At 42.2% G+C, this 25,116-nt stretch overlaps 1 protein-coding gene across 4 annotated transcripts in view; it reads right to left on the bottom strand.

Annotated features, from left to right (window-relative positions):
• tet3 (tet methylcytosine dioxygenase 3) overlaps nt 1-25,116 on the bottom strand; it is a 59,591-nt gene that overhangs the window by 22,248 nt on the left and 12,227 nt on the right. Inside the window, exons 1-2 of one of the 4 annotated variants that reach the window (XM_012878045.3) lie at nt 18,580-18,992; nt 17,894-17,953 (exon numbers count right to left, since the gene is read on the bottom strand). In XM_012878045.3, coding sequence (XP_012733499.3) covers nt 17,894-17,953; nt 18,580-18,759 — 240 coding nt within the window. In that variant the 5' untranslated portion in view covers nt 18,760-18,992. Of the gene's footprint in view, nt 1-6,475; nt 6,607-12,432; nt 12,472-17,893; nt 17,954-18,579; nt 18,993-25,116 lie in introns of those variants that run through there. The other 3 variants (XM_036144623.1, XM_036144624.1, XM_021324554.2) reach the window with 3 other exon arrangements.

Below are 25,116 nucleotides of genomic sequence, written 5' to 3'. Positions count from 1 at the left end.
TAGTTTTCAGTCACTGTAATGATAGTCCTGAAAAAGATTTGCTCTGTGCAGATCTAAAAGAGGTACTGAAGTAAATCTTGAGAAATACATGTGGGAAATCATTTCCCTTTTCCAAGCAACAGATTACGTGTCTTTTTACAGCTCAGAACCTAGTTCAGATGGTTTAATATCTTTTAAGTAGTGTTAATCATGACCTGATCAGCACAGCTACATATGAAACTTCCCCTACATTTCAAAACCAGTAAGTTGATATGTAGGTAGTTCCAAGTTTCAAAATGCTCTATCACAAATTAATTTGAATGGTGTTAAACTAGTTATTTACAAGCTGCCTTTCTGAGCCAAATTTTATGTGATGGTACAAATTCCTTTCTATCCTAGATTGTTTCTTGCAGTGTTCAGTACAGTCTCACTCCTTTTAGGTTATAATCTCAATGTCTAGAGGGCCAACCAACAAAGATAATTTAAGGGCAAATTCAGAAATCATTGACAGAGTTCATTTTGTGGTTGAACAGTATATCCCAACATGCTCAATGGCCCTTGTGTAAAGGAAACATTGGCAGTTACTGGTTACTTTAACAGAATGCCAGCAGACTGTAGTTCTATTTAATAACAACAATGTTCTGAAAAATCATCTTGTGATGAACTTTTAGTTTAAATTGCCCTGACCAATGTTAGACCAGCCAGAAACTGAACAGTGCCTTAAAAATATAGTCGCCCTCCTTGACATCTTTCATGTTTTGTTGCCTTAAAGCTGCAATTAAAATGGTCTGTTTGAGAGTTGCATCATTTCATCTACAGAACATGCCTACGACTTTGAAGATAGATTTTTATTGTGAAGCAAACAACAAATAGGACTAAATAACAGAAAACTTCAGTATGCATTACTGTTCACCCCCCTGAAGTCAGTGTTTTGTTGAGCCACCTTTCGCAGTAATGTCAGCTGCAGGTGGCTTTGGATCAGTCTATGAGCTCACCACCTTGGATTTCTGGCCATTCCTCAAGGCTAAACTGCTCCAGCTCCTTCATGTTTGGTGGTTTTCGCTACTCCATGGCATTGATGTCTACAGTGACAAGGCCATTCCAACACATTTGTTGCTGCCCACTAGTTTCATAGTGGGTATGGTTTTCTTGAGGTGATGGAATATGTATGCGCCAGACATATTTTTCCTGATGGCTGAAAAGTTTGATTTAAGTCTCATCTGACTAGAGCAGCTTCCTCCACACATCTGAGAGCCTTTTGGCAAACTCAAAAGGTGTCTTCTTATGTTAACACTAACTAACATTTTTCTGGCCACTCTTCCATAAAACCCAGCTCTAGAGAGTGTAGGGATTATTGTGGTCTTACAGATCCTCTAGTCTCTGCTGTGGACCTCTGCAGCTCCTTCAGGGTTACCTGTCTGTGAATTCTGGTGAGTGGCACTCTCTTGGCAGGGTTGTTGTGGTACCATGTGCTTTCTGTTTGGAAATGATGGGTTTGACATCGTCCAAATAAGGCTGGGAGCATCCTGCTCAACAACCATTAGCACTGACACCCTGAGTGATGTGTTCTCTCCCACTTCTCGTCTTCCTGTACATACGTGACTTCATCTCATCGGACTCGTCTGTGAAATTCCTGACATTTCCAGATTAAACTACTGTCATTGGTCTGATCCAGGACAGTGACTAGTCTGCATATAGAGAGGCAGAGGATTGGCTGCTTGGGTCAGAACCACCCAAAGCTTTACCTGTTCAAGACTGGAGAAGATGGTGGAGAATTTCCCCCGACACTGCCTCCCCTCACCACTCTAAACACCATGTCTGAATTTGGACCAGTTCCAGTTTCCAGGAACCACCCTTTCTCAGTATTTAGCACTATGTTATTTATATAACATTCCCTCTTTGGGTGTATAGTCACCATTCGTATATGTACCTTCCTCAGGACTGGTGTGGAAACTGTTTTCTGGCTTATGTTTCCCCCATGTTTGCATTGCCACTTTACTCCATACATCACACCATATGTGCAGGGACCTTTGTGTATCTGAAGGTGCAACATTTCTTTCTGGATTATTTACCTGGTGAGGAACTGTTTACAATGCTCATTAAAACAACCGATTGGCAATTGATTCAACTGCATTAGTAGATGATGGGTTTCAATCCCTAACTCCTAAACTAAAGGTTTCTCAGGTCGATTTCCCTCCAGAATCTCATGACCCTGGGCATGCTGTTGGCTGCACAAGGAGGGGTTTGTAAGGGGGTAGGCTCTTAATGTAGTACATATGTTTCTGACTCCACAGCTAATTTGACTTATGTTCAACAACACTTGCATGATCTGTATAATGACATGAAAGCACATGATTTTACAGGGTGGGACATTTGGTGCTGATTAGCTGGTAGTGACTAGCGAGCAGCTGTCCTCCGCTCTTTTTTTTACCCCTGTTTTGATAGTTCTTCAGATTTTGGCCATTATGCTGTGTTGTGTCATTTCACTGATAAACCACGTGATGCATTCTCTTTTTTCTGCTCAACCTTCAAAACGTATTCCTGACACCACCATTCCCCTACCATCAGTTGTCACCTCTTATCCCTGGTCAACGCTCCTCTTCTGATCCACACTCTAATGAAATATTATGTTTATTTTTTTTACCTATACAATTGCTTCTTTATTAAAAGTCATAACAAGAGGGAAATATTACTAGTTTTGCATAAACTTTAGTTCTTGTGGTTGGTAACACAAGAATTTGGGCGAATGGAAAGCCACATAGTCCCATTGTCTTGCTAATTAGGCGACTGCCATGCAAATGCATGGGCAGTGCCTATTACTATGCACCTAATAAGGTTTTCACCGTTAATACAGCCCGAACCGTAGGGTCTACCCCCACAAAGTATATATCAAAACGTGCGTCTCGCTGCCGTGAAGTGTGCTATTTGTACTTCATGCCATTTTGAGTTACCATGGCGACGTAAATAGTGACATTTTCTAGTGGAATATTACTTTGTTTTGCTGTTTGGTAACAGGTATTTGGGAAAATAAAAAGCTACCACATCCCTGTTATATGGTAAAAAAAAAAAAAAAATACTTCACTATAAAAGATCAACTGTGTGAGTCTTTGGACTTAACATTTGTGTACAACAGATTGTCTTCTCACACTGTGAGAGATTAAACATTGCCTGAGCAATCATCCTTGGTGACTTCTCATTCAAAGGTGATTTTCCATAACAAGCTCCATTTCAGTGTGTCACAGTACATGTTAGCATTCATGGTTCATTCAATGAACTGTAGCTCCCAACAGTCCACAGAACCCATGCAGCCCAGAACTAAGACACTCTCACTTCCATTCTTGACTGTAGGCAAGACATCCTTGTCTTTGTACTCCTCATCTGGTTGCTACCACACATGCTTGACACCATTTTAACCAAATAAGTTAATCTTGGTCTGATCAGACCATAGGACATGGTTCCGGTTATCCATGTTCTTAGTGTGCTTGTCTTCATAAAACTTTTGTGGGCTTCCTTGTGCATCATCTTTAAAAGAGGCCTACCTCAGGGATGACAGTCATGCAAACCAATGTACAGCGTATGGTCTGAGCCCTAACAGGCTGATATCCTACCGTTTCAATATCTGCAGCAATGCAGACTGCATTTATAGGTCAATTTTCAAATGACAGCCTCTGAATATGACTCTAAGGACACACACTCAACTTCTTTGGTCAACCATGGCGATGCCTAACCTGACTCTTGCCAGATGGATGTCGTTCTGCTGAGCTTCACACTGCTCCACAGATCCATCTGGAATCGCTACCATTGGGAGAGAAGCGACCGTTTGGATTCAGACAACAATGGCGGCTCGCAGTGAGGAAGCAAGTGGCAACATTGATGCTGCTATTTGACCAGTTTTGTCCAATCTACCGAATATTAATTATTTAAAAGAATGCCAGGGAATGGCCTTGAAGGCCTTTGTTAGCGGAAATTATGTTTTCACCCTTCTCCTGACTTGGTTTGGCAAGAGCTTGATCTTCCCTAAAGTCAGCATCACGGGTTGGTTTCCATGTGAGCGGTTGAAATAGTATGTCAGTAAGGATGACGGACAAGTGGTTTATCAAATCACATACAAAGATTTCTGATAAGGCCGCTCATTCTAAAATACATCTCCAATGGATGTGTGGAGCTCTGTGGAACGAAATGAGAGTGAAGTGAGAGTCAGGTTAGGCGATCCCTGCTCTGACTGGAACGTGTTGTGTTAGAAATCTGCATGGTCTTGGGCACTGTGCTGCAGCTCAATTTCCAGGTGTTGCAATCTTCTTTAGTCTATGCCATCTTGATGTAGAGCAACAGTTCTTTTTTTAAATCCTCAAATTGTTTTTTTGCAATGACATGCCATGTTGAACTTCCAGTGACCAGTTTAAGAGTGGGGGGAACCAAATTTAACACACCTGCTCTTCATTCACACCTGAAACCTAGTAACACTAATGAATCACATGACACCAGGGAGGGAAAATGGCTAATTGGGCATAATGTGACATTTTCACTTAGGTGTTCTCACTTTTGTTGGCAGCGGTTTAGACATGTCTGTGCATAGACTTATTTTGGGGGGACAGCAAATTTACACTGGTATACAAGCTGTGCACAGACTACATTGGATCAAAATGTCTTATCTTCAGTGTTGTCCCATGAAACGATAACATATTTAGAAAAATATGAACGGTGCAATCACTTTTGTGAGATATTGTTTATTGACTGCTGTTTACCATTTGCCTGCTATACACATTACTGGTGCTTTATTGTATTTTTGTTAAAGTTACTTTTTAAAATTGTAAAGACAGTTTAAATATCAATTCTGAATCGTTGTCTTTATCTTCAGTTAGTACCTGTTAGCCCAGTGATTGCTCTCTTATACACTGTGTGACATCTCTTCTCTTAATCTAAATAATTAATGACCATTGATGACAGGAATGTTAAAAAATAATGGTAATTATTATATTAATTATAGGCAAGGCAAGTTTATTTATATAGCCCTTTTCAGTACCAAGACGAATCCAATCAAAGTGTTATGGTTCTAAAAGAGAAGATTCAGGAAGAGATTGGAAACTGGCCACAGTGCGTCTCTTAATGTCACTCTTAAAGTACTCTTAAAGAAACTGTGAAGATATCCTTAATAACTTTTCATTTGTTGTTTAAGGTAAACCCTTATGCAAAGTTCAAGCTTACCATGCCATAAAACAACATAAACTGAACTAAGATAACAGGGCTCTCATACTTAGCATTATGTACATGTATTCAAACCTCCCACTGAAGGTCTCACCCCCCTATTGACATCAACTAGTATTCTTCCAAGGCCATATAAAACACAGGATCTGACAGTGCACAAATGCAGAAGTGAGTCCGACATCCAGGTTCCCCATCATTTGAATATTATTGAAATGAGTCTTTGAAGTGGCTAATTACTGGACAGGCTGTGTGCTTGTGTCTTTTGAATCCACCTTCTGCACTGGGTGTCTGCTGGGGGTTCCTGGGTGGGTGGCGGTGGTGGAGGGGGGAGGGTAGGTGGCGAACAGCCGGTATGCAATACGTGAGAGGCCCCACGTCTGTACTATCAGCGGCATCAGATGGGAAAGAGGAAGGGGGGTGAAGTGTGCGGCAGTTATGAGAACTGCAGTGTGTTGAAACAGACTGACTGCAACACTGCACAACCCAACATCCCACTACTGTGTGCTGTCAATCACACTGCACTCTCCTTTCCTGTTTTTCTCACAGTTAAACACTCAGACCAGAGCTGAAATGGTTTAGCTCTCTTAAGTTGTAAGTTTAGATTGAATGGACTTTACTCAATCAATGCAGACAATGGTAAGATTCACCAAATATTCAATATATGGATGATAAATTAACCTAGTCTAAGTTTTAATCGTATTATATGGGACATTTAATGGAAATGTGCTGACATCTGCTCTAGTTTTCTCAGATAATACTCCTTAACTGACCGTTCAGACCATGTGACACATATTTATACCATGACAGAGCTGATAGTCTTTGTACTTTTCTAAATACCTTCCTCTATTTTACTAGCAAACACACATAAACCATTGTGCTGACTTGACCCAAGCCCCAGTGTACCAAACACGCACAAATACACAAGTCTATTTCCATCCAGCCGAATCAAATCTAGTCTAACCTGGTACACCAGAAAAACTGGAATCCATTTAAACAAGGATGCCAGGTTTGTCCGAGAGGGAAGCAAGTTCAGTTTAACTGACACTTCACAAAAAAATGGAGGGAGGAGACAAAGCCATGGAGAATACTAGTTTTGGAGCTGAGGGGGTTAATTTCAGCTTGTGAGTAGACAGCTGAATCTAAATCCCACATACACAACACCACCCCATCCTCCCTCCCCTTTCTTTCCCCCACCCCTTCCTCTGCTGGCGTGATGAGCAGGAACATGAAGCAGAGACCCTGACAAAATTAAGCCGGCTGAGAGCCTCGAAGATTCACAACGCATACTCACACCGTCCTGGGCGTCCAGACAGAGCTGCTGATTGAGAAGCAGAGACCAGAGGAGGAGACTGAGAGGGGCATGAGACTCGCTTGCCGGCACAGAGGTCCACAAGCAATATGTCCTCGCGGGGTTGTATTCCCTTTTTTATTCCTTCTCGTCTGTGCGGCACACAGACACGGCGAGCACCAAAACACGCATGCACACAGTCACACACGCGCATGCAGCCAGCCACACATGCAACCCACACCTCCGCCCGGCACGGCACGCACGTTTCTCATTCTCTTAGCTCTTCTTAAAGCCAAAGCTTTCTGATCTGTCCTTTTTCCTTTCTCATTATCTATGTCTGCTCCTCCCTTCCCTTTTTCAATATCCTCTTTCTCTCACTTGACTACACATGCAGTCAGCTTCTCTTCACAGCCCCCACCTTCCCCTCTCCTGGCTTCCCTCCCTCCCTCTTGTGCAGCCTCCCCCTCCATCTCCTCTTCTCTCTGTCGTCAGTGTGTGTGCTTAGTGAGAGGCCATTATCTGAGCAGCAGCAGGCACGTACAATGCAATGGAGGAGTGTGCAGTGAGCAGAAACACAGAGAGCAGTGGGGGAAGAGTCGCTGGTAGCAGCAGCCTAGGAAACAGCTTGGTGCAGGAAAGCTCTTGCCAATGAGAACACCTCTCTCTGACTATATCCACGCCCTTCAGGACTGCTTTCTCTGCTCCATTCGATGGTGTTACTTTGCAGGCTATGTGTATTTCCCTACGAAAGCTCAAAAATGACACTTTTTGCTTTGTCCAAGCTCTTCTGCTTTCGATGGCTGAGGCGAAACAGCGGCTGCTAGACGAAGACACGATCTCAATTACGAAACAAGATGGAAAATAAGCAAAGAAAAGAGACATTATTTTCTATACCCACTGCAAACACCATTTGCTCTTCCTTACTGTCATTTTTTTCATTGCTTGTGTGAGCACCTAGTTTTGGCGAAACTAGATGTCGCAGGTAACGTCAGCATTCTGCATTCATGTCAATTCCCCATTTTTTAAAGTCTTCAGTTTCACACTTGTGGCTGAAAACAAATCCTACTGACTGAGGCTACCTGCACAAGAGGGCTGGTAGATGAAGAGTAAGCTTTCTTGCTGGTGGTCTTGCTGGCCCACCTTCAACAATACAAAGGATGCTACTAAGGGGAATGGTTTCATTGGATCGGCTGATGTTAAAACCATGCATCAAACCTCGGTGAGGTCAACTAATCCATCCGCACTGGGGATAGAAAATGGAAACCTCATGAGAATGATAAGCAACAATCAGGTAAAAGAGCAATTGCACGGGCAACGGAGAGGAAACATCCGATAACACTTCGACAACAGCGAGTCGGGGAAGGATGATGCTGGAGGAAGCCAGTGAGGGAAGTCTGTAGAGACAAGCTGGTCAGCTACAATTTTGACTTTCTGTAATTAGAAAGAAGAGCTTTGCAGAAAGAGGATACATAGTCAGATTGTCGGCTTGCATCCGAACGAAGACTGTTGTTTTCAGTAATCAATCCGTTACATTTGTGTACAACCCAAACCAGTCTTCCAGCCTACAATAACACACACCTGATATTCTCTCCTCACCATCGTTCTGCCTTAGCTTCATTGCCATTATCTTTATCAGCCTCGACGTGATAGCAGACTGTTTCCTCTCGCGCGCTTGCTGGCTGATAGGCCTTGTCGTCCTCTCTTTTCTCCTACAGTCCTGGAGTTTAGAAAGCCGATTTAACTAGGAGGAAGAGGTGGAGGAAAGAGAAGGGACATAGCTGTCTCCCCATGCAGATCGCCAAGAACCCCTGCTTAGTGTTTCTCTTACATTACTCAGCATGTCAGCGACACTGCTATCGCTGGATTAACTTCAGTCCTCTATCCCCTGCTTTACTTATTCTGGCTTTCTCTAGTTCTCTTGGTCTCCCCTAATTTCTAATTTTGTTATTCTTTTTCAATCCTCTCCGACTCCCTTTCTCGCTCAGGTCTTCTGCTCAGTTTCCAGAGCCTCTCTCCTCCTAGTGCATTACCGCTCCGACATTTTCTGACGCTCGCGACCTAAACTGAACACCGTCTGTTCCGTCGTTGCCACACATATTCATATAAACACACACAGATGAGCATCGGACTAAAAGAGAAACACGGCGCAGCCTAAACTGTCAAAGGAACGGAGAGGAGAAGCAAAGCGCTGGGTCATGTGACTACCACGTACCAATCAGCAAGAGGGAGAGCAGGGAGCAAGAGAGGTAGGAAACATAGACAGTGATGACGCAACTCCCTTGTCATCATCGATGTCTCCCACCAGGAAGTTGCCTCCTCCACTGGGTGGGCATAGGTAATTTTGGCTCAACTAGCCCACTCTATGCTATCACTAACTCCACACACCAACCGACACTTGAAAACACCCAACTGGTTTGTGCTTGCTCACTTCCTCAACTGCGGTGACACAGCGTTTCTAGCTCAAGGCTGGACTTAACCCCTGTATCACATGCTCTCCACCCACAGCTCTTTGCACACACTGAAAAACAGGCCCTCTTTCAGTCTTGGAATGCTGTGCTCTTATCAGCAGTTTGTCCTTTTACAGTATAATTAGGAAGAAAAAAAGACTTCAGCTGGTATAAAAACTAAATAAAGAGTCATTAAAAGAGAATAACATCACATGGCTGTGGAGGGTTCTTTTTTTTATGAATATGAAAAGTTAGGAACCTGACTGAAGATAAACCCCAGTTAAGTCTGTCTCTCCACATGTATAGAAAAAAAATGTGGACCTAAATAATAATGTGAATTTTGAAGTTGAAGTTTGAATGGTGGTAATCTGTTTTTAATCACCCCACAGACAATTTTGAAGGACTAACACAACAAATAAAAAACCCAGTACAGTTTTCTTCAGTTATCCAGCACAACTTTCAGGGCAGGTTTTCATTAGGTCATTAGGGGTGTGTGTTCAACAGGTTTGTGTGTGTAGCCAAGGGGATGAAACTCACAAGCTAGAGAATGAGTAAAAAAAATGCATTTCCTGACGTTTTTATTGGCGTAATCTATCTTGTGGCACAAGAATTCACAATATTAAAGTGACAATATTTCTTGTCTGTATTTAAGAGTTTCGGTAGCATTTGACTTCAACTGCTGAGGTAAATAGAACTTATAGTTATGAACTATAGATATGTAAGCACTTTAAGCTTTACACCCTATTTCATTTATGTTGAAGTAGGAGAGGAACTACTTTTTAACATTTCTCCGTTGTGCTGACTGCCTTAGGAATTCATGCTCATGCCGGTGTGAGCCGACCACATGATTCTTTTGAAGCATTGTATCCGAAGGCTAGAACCAAACCACTGATCTGACACGACCAGTTTTTTAGTTAACGTTCATAGTAAGGATGTACAACTACTATTATCATTAAATATTTTATCATTGGTGCACGGTTGTCACATGACCAGCGCTCTGTATGCAATACTAATATTTTGACTGTATAGCGATAGTAGTAATAAACCAAAATTGTTGGATGGAGTATAATACAACAACTAACAACACCTGATACAAGTGAAAATGCCCAATACATCTAAGGTCACAGAGGAAGTTAGTGGAATTATTGGAACTGATATCATCAACTTAATATTTACCATTGTCAATATTACATGATTTTCTAATACTATTCAGCCCAAATAAGTAGACTATTTAAAATCTGAGATAAGATCATTTTGATTTCATAATGCAATATTTCAGCAAGCAGAAAAGCAGGATTGAATGGGGTGGAGAGACGTTGCATTCTTTTCTATTTATTTGTCATTTGTTGTCATTTTACCTAATGTTAAAGGTTGAGAAGACTATTTTTCTGGAAATGTAGCTAAGAAATGCACAATTCACTTGTTTCCAATTCACCTGTTCTTCTCACGCATCAGGGGGATTGTGTGTAAGAATCTCCCAAATCCATTCTGGTCTTATTTCTTTCTGCTGAGGCCTTCCTCTTCTTCTCATAAATTATAAGTGAGTTTGCTTCTTGCAATTCTCAGCCATTTTCAAAGTATACGGGCGAGAGCAGAGGAGCTAAAATCAATGGCTAAGTCCGAAGCTAACTGGATATATTAACACTAGAAGTGTACATGTGCAGCCAGCAAGAGGAAACTAACAAGGAGTGTACACGCACACTGGCGTTATGTGAGCACGTCACAATGATTGGCATGTGGGACAACCAATACATAAGATGACCCCCCCCCCGGAACTTAAAGCTAAAAAAAGATTGTCCCCTATACCTTTAAAAATGTTGTTAAATAGGCTGATTACCAAACCGGTCGCCACTATTTTATCTGTATGAAATTTAATCACATTTCTGTTTTTACCTTACTTAACTCTAGGAACATACAACACTGATGTAGCTCTCTGGGTAATGTTGCATATAAGTTTGTTTGAAAAAACTCCAACAGGCAAGATAAGAAATAGATATGATTTATGAAAAAATATTTTTATATATTTCACTATACTTCTCTTTATTATTCTGAATTGCAATCTATGTTTACCTTCCTGAACAGTTAAATGCTCACACATGAGTTTACTGTGGTTTTGTTTTGATTAACAGTATTATAAATTCTATTTTAATTACCTAGCTCTTCCATCCAATCCATCTCAATCCATTCAAACACAAAAAGGGAACGTTTTCAATGTATGTGTTAGCATTTTGACCACTTTAGAAATGGACAAGCATAAAAAATGCAACATACGGACTAGTCAATGTTTGACAGGCTTTAAATATGATCCTTCTAAACTCATTATACAGTTTGGGATTTGTGAAACTTGTAAAAGCACTAATTAGGAAAATAATTGTGAAAGTAAAACATGAAGATTATAAGTTTTCCCAAAATCACAAACGTCTGTTGTCTTTCCTGTCAACCCAATATTGTTTCGTATGTTGCATGTATCCTTTCACCCCTGGTTAATGGCTAACTGTAACCTTGCCCTTTTTAATGCCTAACTTAAGCCATGTAGATAGCAGGTCATAACAATAATATACAGCTGCTGCAGTGTGTGAACACCACTCTGAGGCCCCACCTCTGCTCAAGACCCACCGTTCTGAGATTAATTTTTGTCCATGCAGGGGTGAGGGTAAAACAGACAGCTTAAAATATAAAACCTAGCATGTAGTTTATATTTATGGTAAGGGATTAAGGTATGGTTTCGGACATGTCAATTTTTCAACAATTATATGGACACATGCTAGAATGTCATAAAGTCAGGGTTAATACCCATCAAGACTTGGAAATGACCTAAAACAAATCCCAGTAAAGTAGAAGTTTCTTAGTTTTAAAACAATAGTAAAATATTGAAAATGATGTTACTTCAAAATATAAAAATCAGTCACTTATATTTGAAGTGTCTTGATGGTTTTATAAATAGCATTTCACATTTTTTTTACAATCTGACTGTTTTGAATTGATTTGATTTTAACTAGACTAGATTAGAAGCATTACTAGAACTTTGGAAATGTTCCTTCATGTTGTCTCGAAATGACTTCTCTTATGAACTTGTGTGAATAACCTGAACCGCACCGCAGTGAGACAACTTGTTTCCAACACATGGACTTAGAAGTGATTCACAGACTTCAGTAAAAAGAGGGGGTTCATTTCCCATAAAACTACTCAACGTTTCTGGTCTTTACCACAATCAGGTTCGATTATCTCAAAAGATGACTAAAGAATTCAATTCATCAGCTGACTAGATGATAAATTAAGGGTTAGCATTTATCTTAAAGGCGACTTTCTCTTTAGGTGCTATGTATAACAAAACAATGGCTATGTTTTCTAACAAGCAGAACATTATGACTACTGATGTTACAACTGAAAACAGCCTTGAGTCTTATTTTATATTTAGATTTAACTAGATTCCCTTCACGTTACACCAAGGCTTCAACATAAAACGCTTGATATCTTTCTTACTTTTCTTGGTGGAAATGAAATCGCACTTACAGTAAAACTGCTGTAACCCGGCATTGAAAGAATGAGGGGAAGGCACAAGAGAGACTCCTAATCTTCCGGCGATCACCTCGGCTCACGGAGAAGTCAAACTGTCATCCAAATGAGTTGTCCTGCCCTCGACTCTGTCTTTTTCTCTCCATCTCTCTCTCACTTTCGCTGCCTCGCGCTCGTTGTTTCTCAGCAGCATGGAGGAAAGATTTTGGTAGTAGGAGGGATGACTGAGAACTAAAGTCCATCCTCAGCGTTGTGTGTTGAGTTCCTGCAATGACTAAGCCTGACTCATCTTTTTCTTCTCTTCTCTGTGAAGTACTGAAACAAAACCCCTCACGTACCGAAGGCATCTTTAGAAATTCTACTAGCACACTGCCAGTGGGAGGTCTGACTTAATAGAGCCAACGAACAGGTATACAGAACAAATTGTTCTTTTTAAAAAGGTAATTTAAATATTAGATCTTACAGTAATAGTTTTTAACCTTTTTATGATGCTTTAAAAGCCGGCTTACAGAAACATAACAGTCATGTCAGGAGGGTTGCCCTCCTCCGGTCTCTTCCTGTCAGCTGACACTTTCGTCTTCCATCGCTGTGATCTAATGCTCTACAGTCCCCTCCCCAAGCACATTGTCCTGCAGTCAAACAGCATCAAGGTCATCTGCTCTGACACCCCTCCTGCTTCCCACTTCTCCCCCACATCTCTATCTCCCACACACACACACACACACACACACACACACACACACACACACACACATATCGCACAGACGCAAAAAACATCCACTTCACATGTGCATGCGAAGGTAAAAGCTCCTGCAATTGCACGTTCCACCAACAAATGCGACGGCGGGCTTTTAATGATTTTGCTCCATGCATGCAGCCAACTCCCTCACACACACACACAGTGATGGATTGTTCACAGAGGGTCAGTGGGTTTACTGGTGGGTGGGACGTCAGGCTGAAGGGCATGGAGGGTTTAAAAATAACAGCAACATAAAGTCTTTTAGATGTGACTGAACAAATACCACAAACGTTAGTCTGAACCCTTTTCAGAGCAATAATTGCTTTGATGTTCTAGCCGCTGAACCTGCCTGCTTGACTGTTTTTTGTTATCTGTGTCTTCCCAGGCTTCCAGGCAAGATGGTGCTTCGTTAAAGGAGTGTTTTGGTGTAGATTAAAGCACAGAGCGTTGTGTATCCAGTCTGAGTCATATATGCTGACATTTGGCACGTGCAAGTCAGCACGATTCGCACAGCTGAGGCAAGCCCGCACCTCCGATGCCCCCGCCCCCTTGCTCAAACCTTCACACCTCTCCTCACAAAGAAAAAGGAAGGAGGGGTTAGGACGGGAGGAGGTAAAATAAATTGAAAAGTGGTGATAGGTGGGGTGGCCTGCTTTGGGTGGAGCTTCAAAAAAATAATGAGGAGGAAAAGATGGGGGCAGTTTTCAAGAGGCAGCTCTTTGTGCTTGAGGGTTGGGAAATGAAAAGAAGGAGCAGATTACAGCCGGCATACAGAGACCAGCCTCTGCAGGGGAACTTTGGAGGTGAGACAAAGGGAGTGGAACAGGCAGAGGGGAAACAGGTGGAACAAAATGGAGTCAAAATTATTTTAAACAAAAACAGGTACACTATGTGCCTCTGCCTGTTAGCTAATTCACAGTGTAAAATCGGACTGGACAATTGTTTACATGTTAGTAACATTCAGCAGCACCCCTCTGACTGGTGAACCACAACTTTCTCAGAGAAAAGAGAGAAAACAAGAGGGTCCTCCCTGAGGCCTGCACTGTGGCTGGGTGCCAGTGTTGTCTCTCAGGACTGGGGCTAAGATTAGCTTCCTATATGCTCCAGTCTGGCATTGCCAGACTTAAAGGGACCAGGACGCCAACTTCTCCACTGCAACTGTGAACCTCTTTATAATGCTCCATGTTCACAGCAGATGATGGCTGGATAAGACACCTGGAAATTGACCTATTTCCAGCTTTCTACCCTTTCTCATATTCAGCTCAGCCTGAATCCTCCAACATAAAGAGGTTCCCCTGAATCCATTAAAATAGACCCCCTTAACCAAGATTTCAAGTGTGTGTTTCTATAGTAGGCCCTGAAAGCTCCAACAGCTGTTGCACTGTATTACATAAAACCTGGCAGTGTCTGCAAGTGGAGGGATTCAGGATTGTGTACACCGTGCACCCAGTGGGAGCAGCAGAGCAGGCGCCAGGGAAGTGAGAGTTAAAGAGCTCGAGCAACAGCCGAGGGCTCCTCCCCCTTGTCTTTCCATTCATTTTTTATTAACTGCGGCACCAGGCGGCTGACGACCTCCCTCCAACATGAAGCCAGGCACGACAAAAGACGCCAACTATCAGCCAGCCATAACTCATCTGCTGCCATATAGGATATTGATCCAGCTGCAGGATTTAATAAACCTTCAATCCAGCTTTGGTGTATATTTCAAGAGCTGTGAGCAGAGCAGGAGGAACCCAGGGCAAACTTAATTTTAATTGATATGGTAAATCTCAATTCCTCTGGATAAAACAGTTCTGCTAGAATGAAAGAAAGAAAGGGGAGAGTGTTGTTGTTCATTTATCGTTTCGAGGTAAACTGCTAAATATATCGCAATATTGATTTTAGCCCATATCGCCCAGCCCTAATGGATAGCGTCTATGAATGACCGTTTTCATGTTTTGCCTCGGTACTGGCCCCAGAAGTGGACTTTGACTGAGCCATTTTAACACACTGACTACACCTTGATCTAAACCATTTTATTTTTTCTCTGGCTGTATGTTTCTATGTGCCTCTAATCCAGCCTTATATATTTTGTGGCCTCTGACATGTTTTTCTTTCAGAAAGAACCCTGTGTTTAGATCCATCCATGTACCGACCTGCTTCTCCCTGCTGAAGAAAAGCAACCCCACTGCATGAAGTGGCCACTATAGTGTTTCACAATGGGCATGCTGCATCCAGGTTGATGCAGTGATAGCTTTCTGCCTCAAGTGTCATGTTTATAGGTCAGATTGCTGGTCTCATCCTACCAGAGCACCTTTTCTACTTGTCTGTAGTATCTTATAAATAACATGTGACACATTATCATGAATTTCTTCTTGGGACTCAGGACTGACATCTTCATTTTCACAGCAACCCTGACAAGACCAGCTTCCCTGGCCCGGCAGAAGAAAAGCATCCCAACACCACGATGCCTCCACCATCATGTTTCATGGTGGCAATGCTGTGTTCAGGGTTTCTATGCAGTGTTGGCGTTTGGCAACACAGAGTTTTGCATGAAGGCCAAACTGTTTAATTTTGGTTTGGTCTGAACAGGGTACCTTTTTTATTATGTTTGCCATGTCATGGCTTATATGTAGGGGACACAACGAATTTTGTGCTGTTATTCGAAACTACTGTCAAAAACATCAAATCTTTTTAATCAGGATTTAGGATTGTTCATTATTACACATCTTTAAATGTGTACCATTCATATATTTTATAAAAAGCGTTTGATAAAGATCCCAAACCTTTCAGATCAGAGGAAAAGTCTGTACTAGTTGCAACGTATGTTTGAGCCTATGACCACCAAAAAAATTACAAGTTTTGTCAATGCAGTTGGGTAAGCAGGCTGCGGTTCTTCGCTGAAGAGTGGAAACCTTACAGAGCAGCAAAGACATCAAAGATGACACTGAATGGAAGAGCTGATGTCAGACCCTCCACTTCCTGAATCTGAACCACATTGTGAACCATTTCATTACACACACACATATCCGCACACACACAAACACGTGGGGCAGGCTGGATTGGTCATGTGACCAACCTTTAATGCTTAAGCTAAATTTATAGCAATGATGTCATCAGACATTCATTGTTGCCACGGAAACTAGGTCAGTGTTAACCCTTTACGAGCGAGGCTGGGGATTCCACACGCGAAGCTAACATTAGCAGATATTCCAGCTGCTATCACTGCTTTGAGTGGAATCTGCTGTGCTCAAGTTAATCACATTTATAAAGAGGAAATCCTGTGCATAGGCGCGAAAAGAGAAAAAAAATTGCAAGTGCAGAGTGTCTGTCTCATAACCTGTTGTGGTAAACCCATTAAATACAGGTTGGTTTCCTGAACAGCAGAGAAACTGTGCTGAAAAACTGAAAAAACTCATAAAAAACACTGCCTGTCTGCACTGCAACCACATTTTTTCTCTCGCAATGTTCAACTTGTGGAAGCTGTTGTGCAAGGGCTGAAAACACTTAATGATACCGTACAAGTGCTTATTTGGATCTTCAAAATGAATGCCCTCTGCATGTGGGGTGTATGCGGTGTTTATCTTTGTACAACCGGGAGAATGTTTGAGTAGGAAACGGATCTTAATGAGGTAAACATTCCACCCAGGGCATGCACAGCAACCTCTCCGAACAGGGGAAGCAGAGCAAAAAGGAACGCTAACTTATTAAACACAGAAACGGACACAGATGATTGTGTTCCCTGTAGACCAGATGGTGATATATACTTTAAAGATAAAAGGGCTGTCTACATGTGGACAGAGATTAAAGCAGGCTTAGAGATAAGCTGGATGTTCAAAGAACTGAGCAGGACCTATTTATGATGTTTAGAAGGGATGGACTAACCCACATTTGATCTCACTGTAGAGATGACTTTGGCAATGTAAGCGACAAATGTAAGACGTTGACAGTGCCAGTGGTCTTTTTGGCCAACATCATGTTTTCTCTTTGTCGCAACCCTGCGCTTCTCTTCTTTACAAACACAAGAGCATGTCCCGACACGGAGTGTTGGGAAACACGTTTCTCATCATCCGTACGCCGCAAGTTACTACGCCCATCAATCCGATACGTACGCATGCGTGACCCACTAACTTTTTATTCCCCTTACCTCATTTGACTCCAGAACCCTGGAGAAGCAGGATGGCTTCCCCTCCCCGGCTCCTGAGCCAGCATGCAGGGTTCCTCCTCTTCACTCCCTCCCTCCCTCCTTTTCCTGGTCTCCTGTAGTATCTACACATGCCTGGCTCTGGCACCAATCAGCGGGCAGCGTGGGACGCTTTAAAGTTAGGATACTGTTGCGTCATCGCTAAGGCGCTCAGACGAAATTGTGGGGGCTTTTTTCAAAAAGTTGGCTTGTTTGGAGTTCAGATGCCTTCATCGATCTAATCCACCTGTATACTTTCTGAAGGTGATATCCGGGATGAATTAATTAGCTCACGCATTAGCGGCGGATCACCGCAAATAGTCAAATGCCATCCCAACAGAGCAGACCATCACAGCTTTCTCTGTGCAATAGTTTTCAACCCATTCACGCAAAGACACACAAACTAAACCAATTACGTTCACACAGACAGAAATGAGAAACTGGTAACATATTGACTAAGCTTGATGGTAGGTCATGAGTTAAGCCAGCAGCAACATGAGAACAGATTACGAGCATGGGACAGAGATGACAGACACAAACCCAGTGACCTCTCTTACCTCAGCTGCTAGTTCAAGGGGTCCCACACAGTCTTGACTGTTGTCTTCAAAATGTCCCACCTTTACAGCAAGTCAGGGGGGGGGGAGACAGAGGAAAATGGGAGACGGACGAAAGATTAACAATCAATAGAACAATGCACCATGGGACTGTTTTAGGTAAAAGCACAATCAGCTGCATGATGCCAACACGCTATCATTCCTGGATAAAAGGGGGAAAAAAGCCGCCATGTACGGAAATCTTTTCTTTGATCTGTCCCCAGCGTGAGCCGGCATTTTCCACCGCTGCCGGGACAGTGGATGAGATTCGGTTTTTGCTTAAACAATTATGTAATGTCTCCATAGAGACCCTGGTGCAGGTTTTGGATGTACATTTGTTTCGCGACAGGAAATATTACAGCAGAGCATGCACAAGTGTCAGTGAATGGGATACAGGAGGAGGAATAGATGGAAACACAAGCATCTTTTTATGTTGCACAGCATGTCTCTGTTGTTTTCATTTGCCCTGGTTGTCTCGGTGTTAAATGATGTGTTTTGTCTCGAACGCCTCCCAGTCCTGCTAGCCTACACACACACACACACACAAACACACACACACACACACACACACATTTCCCCCCCTCCATCCCCCCCTCCTTGCCTCCACCCACCTATCAATCCTAAAATAGTCTGGAGAGAGAAATATTTACCCTCCAAGCCTTGGAGCTGCTTCGGTTTGTACTCCTCCGTCCGCTGACCGAATCTCCATAAGAGGATCTCCAGCTACCTCTCTCGTCCTCGCCCCTTACCCCTCTGCCCCTTTCTTCTCTCTCCGCGTCTCCCCACTCTTCCTTCTCAGTCTGTCTTTCGTCTGCGTTCCAGCAGCCCATTCAGGAAGCCATCTTGTGTTTTTAATCTGGTTTTACATGAGCCCTCGTACGCACGCTCTCTCTCTCTTTCTCTCTCTCGCTCTCTCAATGCGCTTGCTCTCTCTCTCACTTCCCCCCTCCCTGTCTCTCTTGCTCATATGCCAATAGGTCTACCTCACACACACATATGAGGGATTTTTTTTTCTATGTGACTGCTATCACTCCTGCCTCCCACTCATGCAGTGTTTTTTTTTCTGCTGTCCTCTGGCATATCTGATGTCCCCCTCAGCCACCCACTCCCCCCCTCATCACTCTACAAACATATACACTCATGAACTAAAGCACACACACATAAACGTACAGAGCTCACCCGAGAGACGTCACACTACAGATAGCACACAAAGGCGGTCTGTCCACCAATCAGAGGCCAGGCTGGGCTCTGCTGCTAGGGTGAAAATGAAGGACAGCAGGCGAGGGTGTTTAGAGGAATAGTCGAAAGAGGAGGTTAAATAAAAAAGACCCTCTGTGTGTGTGTGTGTATTTGTGTGTGTGTGCAGTGTAATAAAAGAAAGGCTGACATAAAGAGACAAAGTGAAGGTAGGTGGGAGTTGCATTTGTGTGCGTGTGTGTGTATGGTGGGGGTGGGGGTGGGGGGCTTCTCTATGCTTGTCAATTATCTCCTCGAACTGGCCTTCCCTAAACAATGCCTCTGGTATGTGGTATCGCTGTGCACCATCTGTGTTAGGGCTGCCTGCAATAACTGGACTGGACTGCACAGTAAAAGCCACATATACACAAACACATGCACACACATTCATGTAGACCCTGTGGACGAGACCACCACCACTGGTCTGACAGGCGAAAAGCACAATTACACAGCAAAAAGCCTTCTATGCTGACTCAGAGAGCGCAAAGGCAATACAAAATGCTGCAGATAGTCTACTTATTTCCCATGAACGCTCTTGGAAGCTGTCCTAACAGGTTATCAGCGGGGACCGCGTTCGCATATCTGCGATCTGCAAAGTAAACACTAGAAAAACATGTCTCAATCTTCATCTTTAGGGGAAACCATGCCAGGGACTCACTTCTTTTCTCTCTTTTACAGTCTGTGAGAAAAACAGACCGGGCATATTTTAGGAGGCCTGGCTTCACGATGTTTACATTCTGAAGATGAAAGATCATCTCCAATTTGCATCTTTGCACCAGACCACAGAGTACACGCTCTCAACGGTGTTGAGCGCAAGTCAGAAAGTGCACAGGAAATTTTGTTTTGGCTAGAGAAGCAATCAGGTGCGGCAGCGAGAATCTACCTTCCATCAAAGTCCCCGAAGAACAAATGTCACTAAAAGTGAAATGGGGAAGTTTTACAATGACAAACAGCGTTTAGATTGGAATAACAGCGTTTACATCTGAGGGGGGAGTCGAAGAAGCAGCAACCACTGAGCGACAGGCGAAAGTCAGCATAAGTTCAGGGAGGCCGGCGAAGACACAGTGGATCGAGGCGAGACAGACCGACAGCGAGATGCTGACAGACTGTGAGAACCGAAAAGAAGGAGGGAGCTCAAGTGTGGCACGGTGAAGCAAGGCAGCGGCACAGTGACGCAGCATTTGTGGTGTCTGTCTGAAGCTCTAGTATGGCATGGGAAATCCCCTCCTCTGACGTCAGATGGACCACGTGTGTGTGTGTGTGTGTGTGTGTGTGTGTGTGTGTGTGTGTGTGTGTGTGTGTGTGTGTGTGTGTGTGTGTGTGTGTGTGTGTGTGTGTGTGTGTGTGTGTGTGTGTGTGTGTAGGCGTGATTGTGGCGAGCTGGACAGTGAGAGCGGCGGCTTGCCCGCTTTTTGCTTGGTTACAGGTGGACTGGGGCAGAGCCGGAGCTACGCACAGCGCGCCTGCAGTAGTAACTGATTCAAAAACTAAAATTAGCTCTGGTAAGATAATACTCTATTGATATTCATACCCTTTTAAGGTTGACATATTGTTGCGTTACAACAAAAACTGCTAAATCTAGCTTGAAATTGTGAAGTTACTGCAAAACAACACACAGTTCTTAAGTAAAATCTGAAAATGTGATTTACACTCAGAGTTAAAAGTTAGTAGAAACACCAAACTGCAGCAATTACAAACTAAAGACTTTTACACATTTTGCTGACCAAAACAGATAATTCAAGGTCATGCAATATAATTCAAAATCAGTCAGATAAATGGAGGCCGTAAATGAACTTCAGTTTTCAAGTCTCTACAGATTGTCAATTGGCTTTAGGTCTGGACCGCGCTTAGATCTAAACCATTCAAGGGAAGCTCTGGCTGAGTGTTTTATGTTGTTGTCTTACTGGAAGGTGCACCTCCACCTCAGCGACAAGTCTTTTTGAGGCTGTAACTTTGTTAGCCAGATTTATGCCATGCATTACTTATAGCTGTCCTGTCAAAAAATTCATCCAACTGCGCTGCTGCTCTCTAGTGCATCTCCAGAGTTATCATCCATCTACACATCTTTGTAGTTACAACTGTGCCGTATTCTTTGTGGATAATGAACTGAACGGGGACCCATTAGGTGTTTGCAGCTTGGGATTTAGACTGTGGTCACTAATGTTCTCTAACAAACCACAGAACACTTGGACTCATCATGAAAATAAAGCAGGGCTGAAACGATTCTTCAAATGAGTCGAGTTCCTCAATTTGTAAAATCCCTCAAGGTAAACCATCTGCCTGGAGGCTTTTGTCAAACTCCGGCTTACTATTCAGCACACGGTTTCTGCTGGGTAGTTATTTGTGTTGCACACTGCTCTCACTTCCACTAATGACAACATACGCTACTGATATGTGGATGCCAGATGTGGTTATCAGCTGTGGAGGGAGACGTCAGGGGCAAATAGAAGCTCAAAGAAAACAACAGAAACTGTGAGGATAGCGTAGGATTACTTTATACCTAACAGAAAAGAGAGCAGTGCTTTTATTGCAAAACTTAATTTAACTTAATTATCCGATATAAGCATCCCATATAAACACGTCTTTGATGCTCGATCTTTAACTTGCTCTTGTCTTTGTGTCATATTTTATTGGCTTATTTATTTGGGATGAATATTTTAATTACTTGTATGGTTAATGTTTATCAAATTTTGTTTCTGTGTTTTTGGTTGTTTATAAAAACCGGTCCCTCTTAAAATGAGTTCTTGGATCTCATTGAGAGTACTCAATGATAAATATAGGTTAAAAAAAAGGAATAATACAAATTTCACTTAGTTTCCAGCCCAAACACAGCGTAAAACATGTCCAACTAATAAAAAAAAACTGGACCTCTCTTGAACTCATGCTAAAAGCGTAGAAACATTACACACATAACACGGCATTAGCACTCAACTGCACTAAAACAAAGAAAGAATATCGCACATAAAGGCTTCCCACAAAATGTGCAATCAGGCAACCAAATACCCTACAACAGGAAGAGCCCATTCCCAATCATGTCGTCATAGCAACTGCAAAAAAGTTATCAACATGAGTAGTAAACCTAGCTTAATATAAAATGTCTCTTTCTCACAGAGTATAGCTCAATCTAACCTTTCTCTTTCACACACGACCATGAAACATTTTCAAATTGATCAGTTGAACTCTTAACCTCATTTGGGGCGTTTACAATTGACATTGACCAATATCATTTTACAGTGACACTTGATCAACCAATGACGATTAATTATTAATGCTGTCAGCTTCAACAAATTCTAGACATTCTAAATTAAATTAAGTAATATAATGAGGGCAAGAAGTTCTTTGCTTTCCTGCCACACAATGGCAACTATTTTGTTAGAATCTTTCTATGCTTATTTCCTAAAAACCCATCAAATGTGAAATGCAGCCCAAATTTTAACAACCCACCTAAAGCAATTTTAGCTATAAACAGCTCAAGATGTTTAAACAAAGCACTGCTGGGGGCTGTGGAAACACTGCTGTCTGTGCTCAGCCACAGCTCAGCTCATGGCAGAACTTTTTTCATCAGCTAGGATGTGTGGTCAATCACATGTGAGGATATAGGATCATACCATCAGTTTTAAACAGAAAGGGTGGCAGATGCTCCTGTGAAACAACAGGACATATTCACACTGCAGGTCTCAATTCCTAAGATGGCCGTTCATACTACTATTAAATGCAGCCATCATCAGACTTCTGTCAAAAACGGTGGAAGGCCGCAAAGCAACCAGAATGGGCAGATCACAGAAGGAGACGTGAAACAGCAGTGCACCGTTTATGCAAGTAATGGTGAATGCAATTATTTCTACAAGTGTTCAATAATGTTTCATTAAAAAAAAGTGTGTTTTTATTAGAAAAACTGTTAGAAAACTGTTGTGCAATGGGAGCCGACAATAATAGGACTACATCATAGCAAGATGAAGAAAGGTAAGAAGAAAAAAGCATAGCTATTATAAACGGTGAGCGACGTGAAAGACGGGTAAAATGCGACATGACTGTTCAGACTTTGAAAAATATCCGATACGTATCTGAATTAGCACCACATATGGTGATTTGTCAAAACATTTTTGGTCGCACATGGGCAAAAAGATCGGATTTGGGTCTCATTTCCCTGCAGTGTGAACGTAGACATTTGGGAGCAGATTGTTCTGCCTTGTAGTATAACCGAGTGACACCCAAAACCAAAGCAGCATCTGGCTGTAGTTTGAAGATGGGAATAACAAGGCAGAGTGCCTTTACTGCAAAAATGAATATAATCTCCCCAGCTCCTGGATAGATTAGATTGAATTTTTCCGCATTCCTAGAGACTCCAAGTACACAAAAAATGTATTTAAGGACTAAAAACAGTTTATGGTATGATATGTCCTCTTTAAGAGCAGGTTCTGCTGCAAACCAGCTTAGAGATTTCAGAATGATTCATGTTAGTGCAGTTAGGAGAGTTTGGTTCTGGTTCTGTTCTGTGGATTTGTTTGCAGATTTTAGTCATTTTTGTGCTTTGAAGACCAAGAAGAGTGTAACTTGTTACTTAAGTAAACTGCAAGAGTTCTATTTTATTTTGCTGACATCCTGCTTTTTGGTGTTAAAAATATCTTTAAAAATACAGAAAGCAATGTGCAAGTGACACTTTGTGCACCTTATTTGTTTGTGACCATTTTCAGCACAAAGGCAGCTACTTCTGTAATGACGTTGTCTAGCAGAAAGGGCTGAGCATTTCACACTTTAATGTTAGAACTTTATCTTACCTGCAGATGCATCCTTTGCTACAAATGTTCAGCTGTACACTATAGACGTGCCAGGTTATTGCATTTTTGACAATAAAATGTTGAATTTCTTTTTTCTTTTTAAAAAGGAATTGAATTATTTGCCGACATGAATTTTATTTTTCACGGCTTTCTATTACTCATAAAATAAACTTAAAGGAGCAGAGCATTAGAATGTCCCCAATGTGGGACAATAATGGAGTTTCTTATCTATCTTATACATTGAATTGCTATTTCTTTCTAACCCTACAGCATGAAAATTGAAATGGTCAATCCCTGACTGTGGAAAGACAAATCTTAAATATTTATACAGACTTACAGCATCATTATATATCTTCATTAAAGGTGACCTATTATTATTCCTGTAAACATTTAGGATAGGTCTATGAGCTATACCATAAGGTCCATAAAGGTGCCATACATTATTTGCACAAAATCATTCTCAGATATTGATTTCACCTCCCCATTTTCTTTTTAATTTTGAGCACATTTAAAATACACTGTTTTTATTTTATGCAAATAAGTTGCAGCTGGCAGCACCCCACTACACAAAGTTTACACTCAGACTTCATAGACGTCAAAATGGTTGCCTGCTGATGCACAATGGTAAAGATGTAGTTAGACCCAGAAGCAGTAACCTGATTCTCGCCAGGTGGATTTTGTTCTGCAGACACACGTGTGGAGCCATGAGGAGCTCTGCAGCACTACATCCATCTGGTCAGAGTCTCCTGCACAACCAACGAGGACAGGACAGTTCGACGCACTTTCACAAGCTGGCACTCTTTTATTTATTGTTTTTTTAAAGGCGACAAACGCTCGGCTCCTTCAACAGCAGGACCAGCTACCGTAACAGCTGCTGTTATGTGCAACATGCTAACTCGCTTCTCGATTCGTCTTCCTGGCTAACACTCTACACACTACATTTTTAAATTTTTCACCAAACACAACAATCAGGGACATGCCTGGGGACAGCTTTTCCCGTGATGTGGTCATCTAAAAGTGAGACTTTCCCCAACAATAAGGGACGTCTGCCAGGGTAGGCTATCAGTAGAGTTAGCTTGTGCTAAATTCCATCCGGTTCTTGCCGGGGGAAAACACACACACACACAAGACAAATCATTAAATATTTAGATCTCCATTGTCTGTAGATTTCCA

Source organism: Fundulus heteroclitus, chromosome 12 (assembly GCF_011125445.2).
Source record: "Fundulus heteroclitus isolate FHET01 chromosome 12, MU-UCD_Fhet_4.1, whole genome shotgun sequence".
Taxonomy (NCBI): Eukaryota; Metazoa; Chordata; class Actinopteri; order Cyprinodontiformes; family Fundulidae; genus Fundulus; species Fundulus heteroclitus.
The sequence above is the reverse complement of the archived record's forward strand: the minus strand, read 5'-3'. Positions and strand labels throughout refer to the sequence as shown.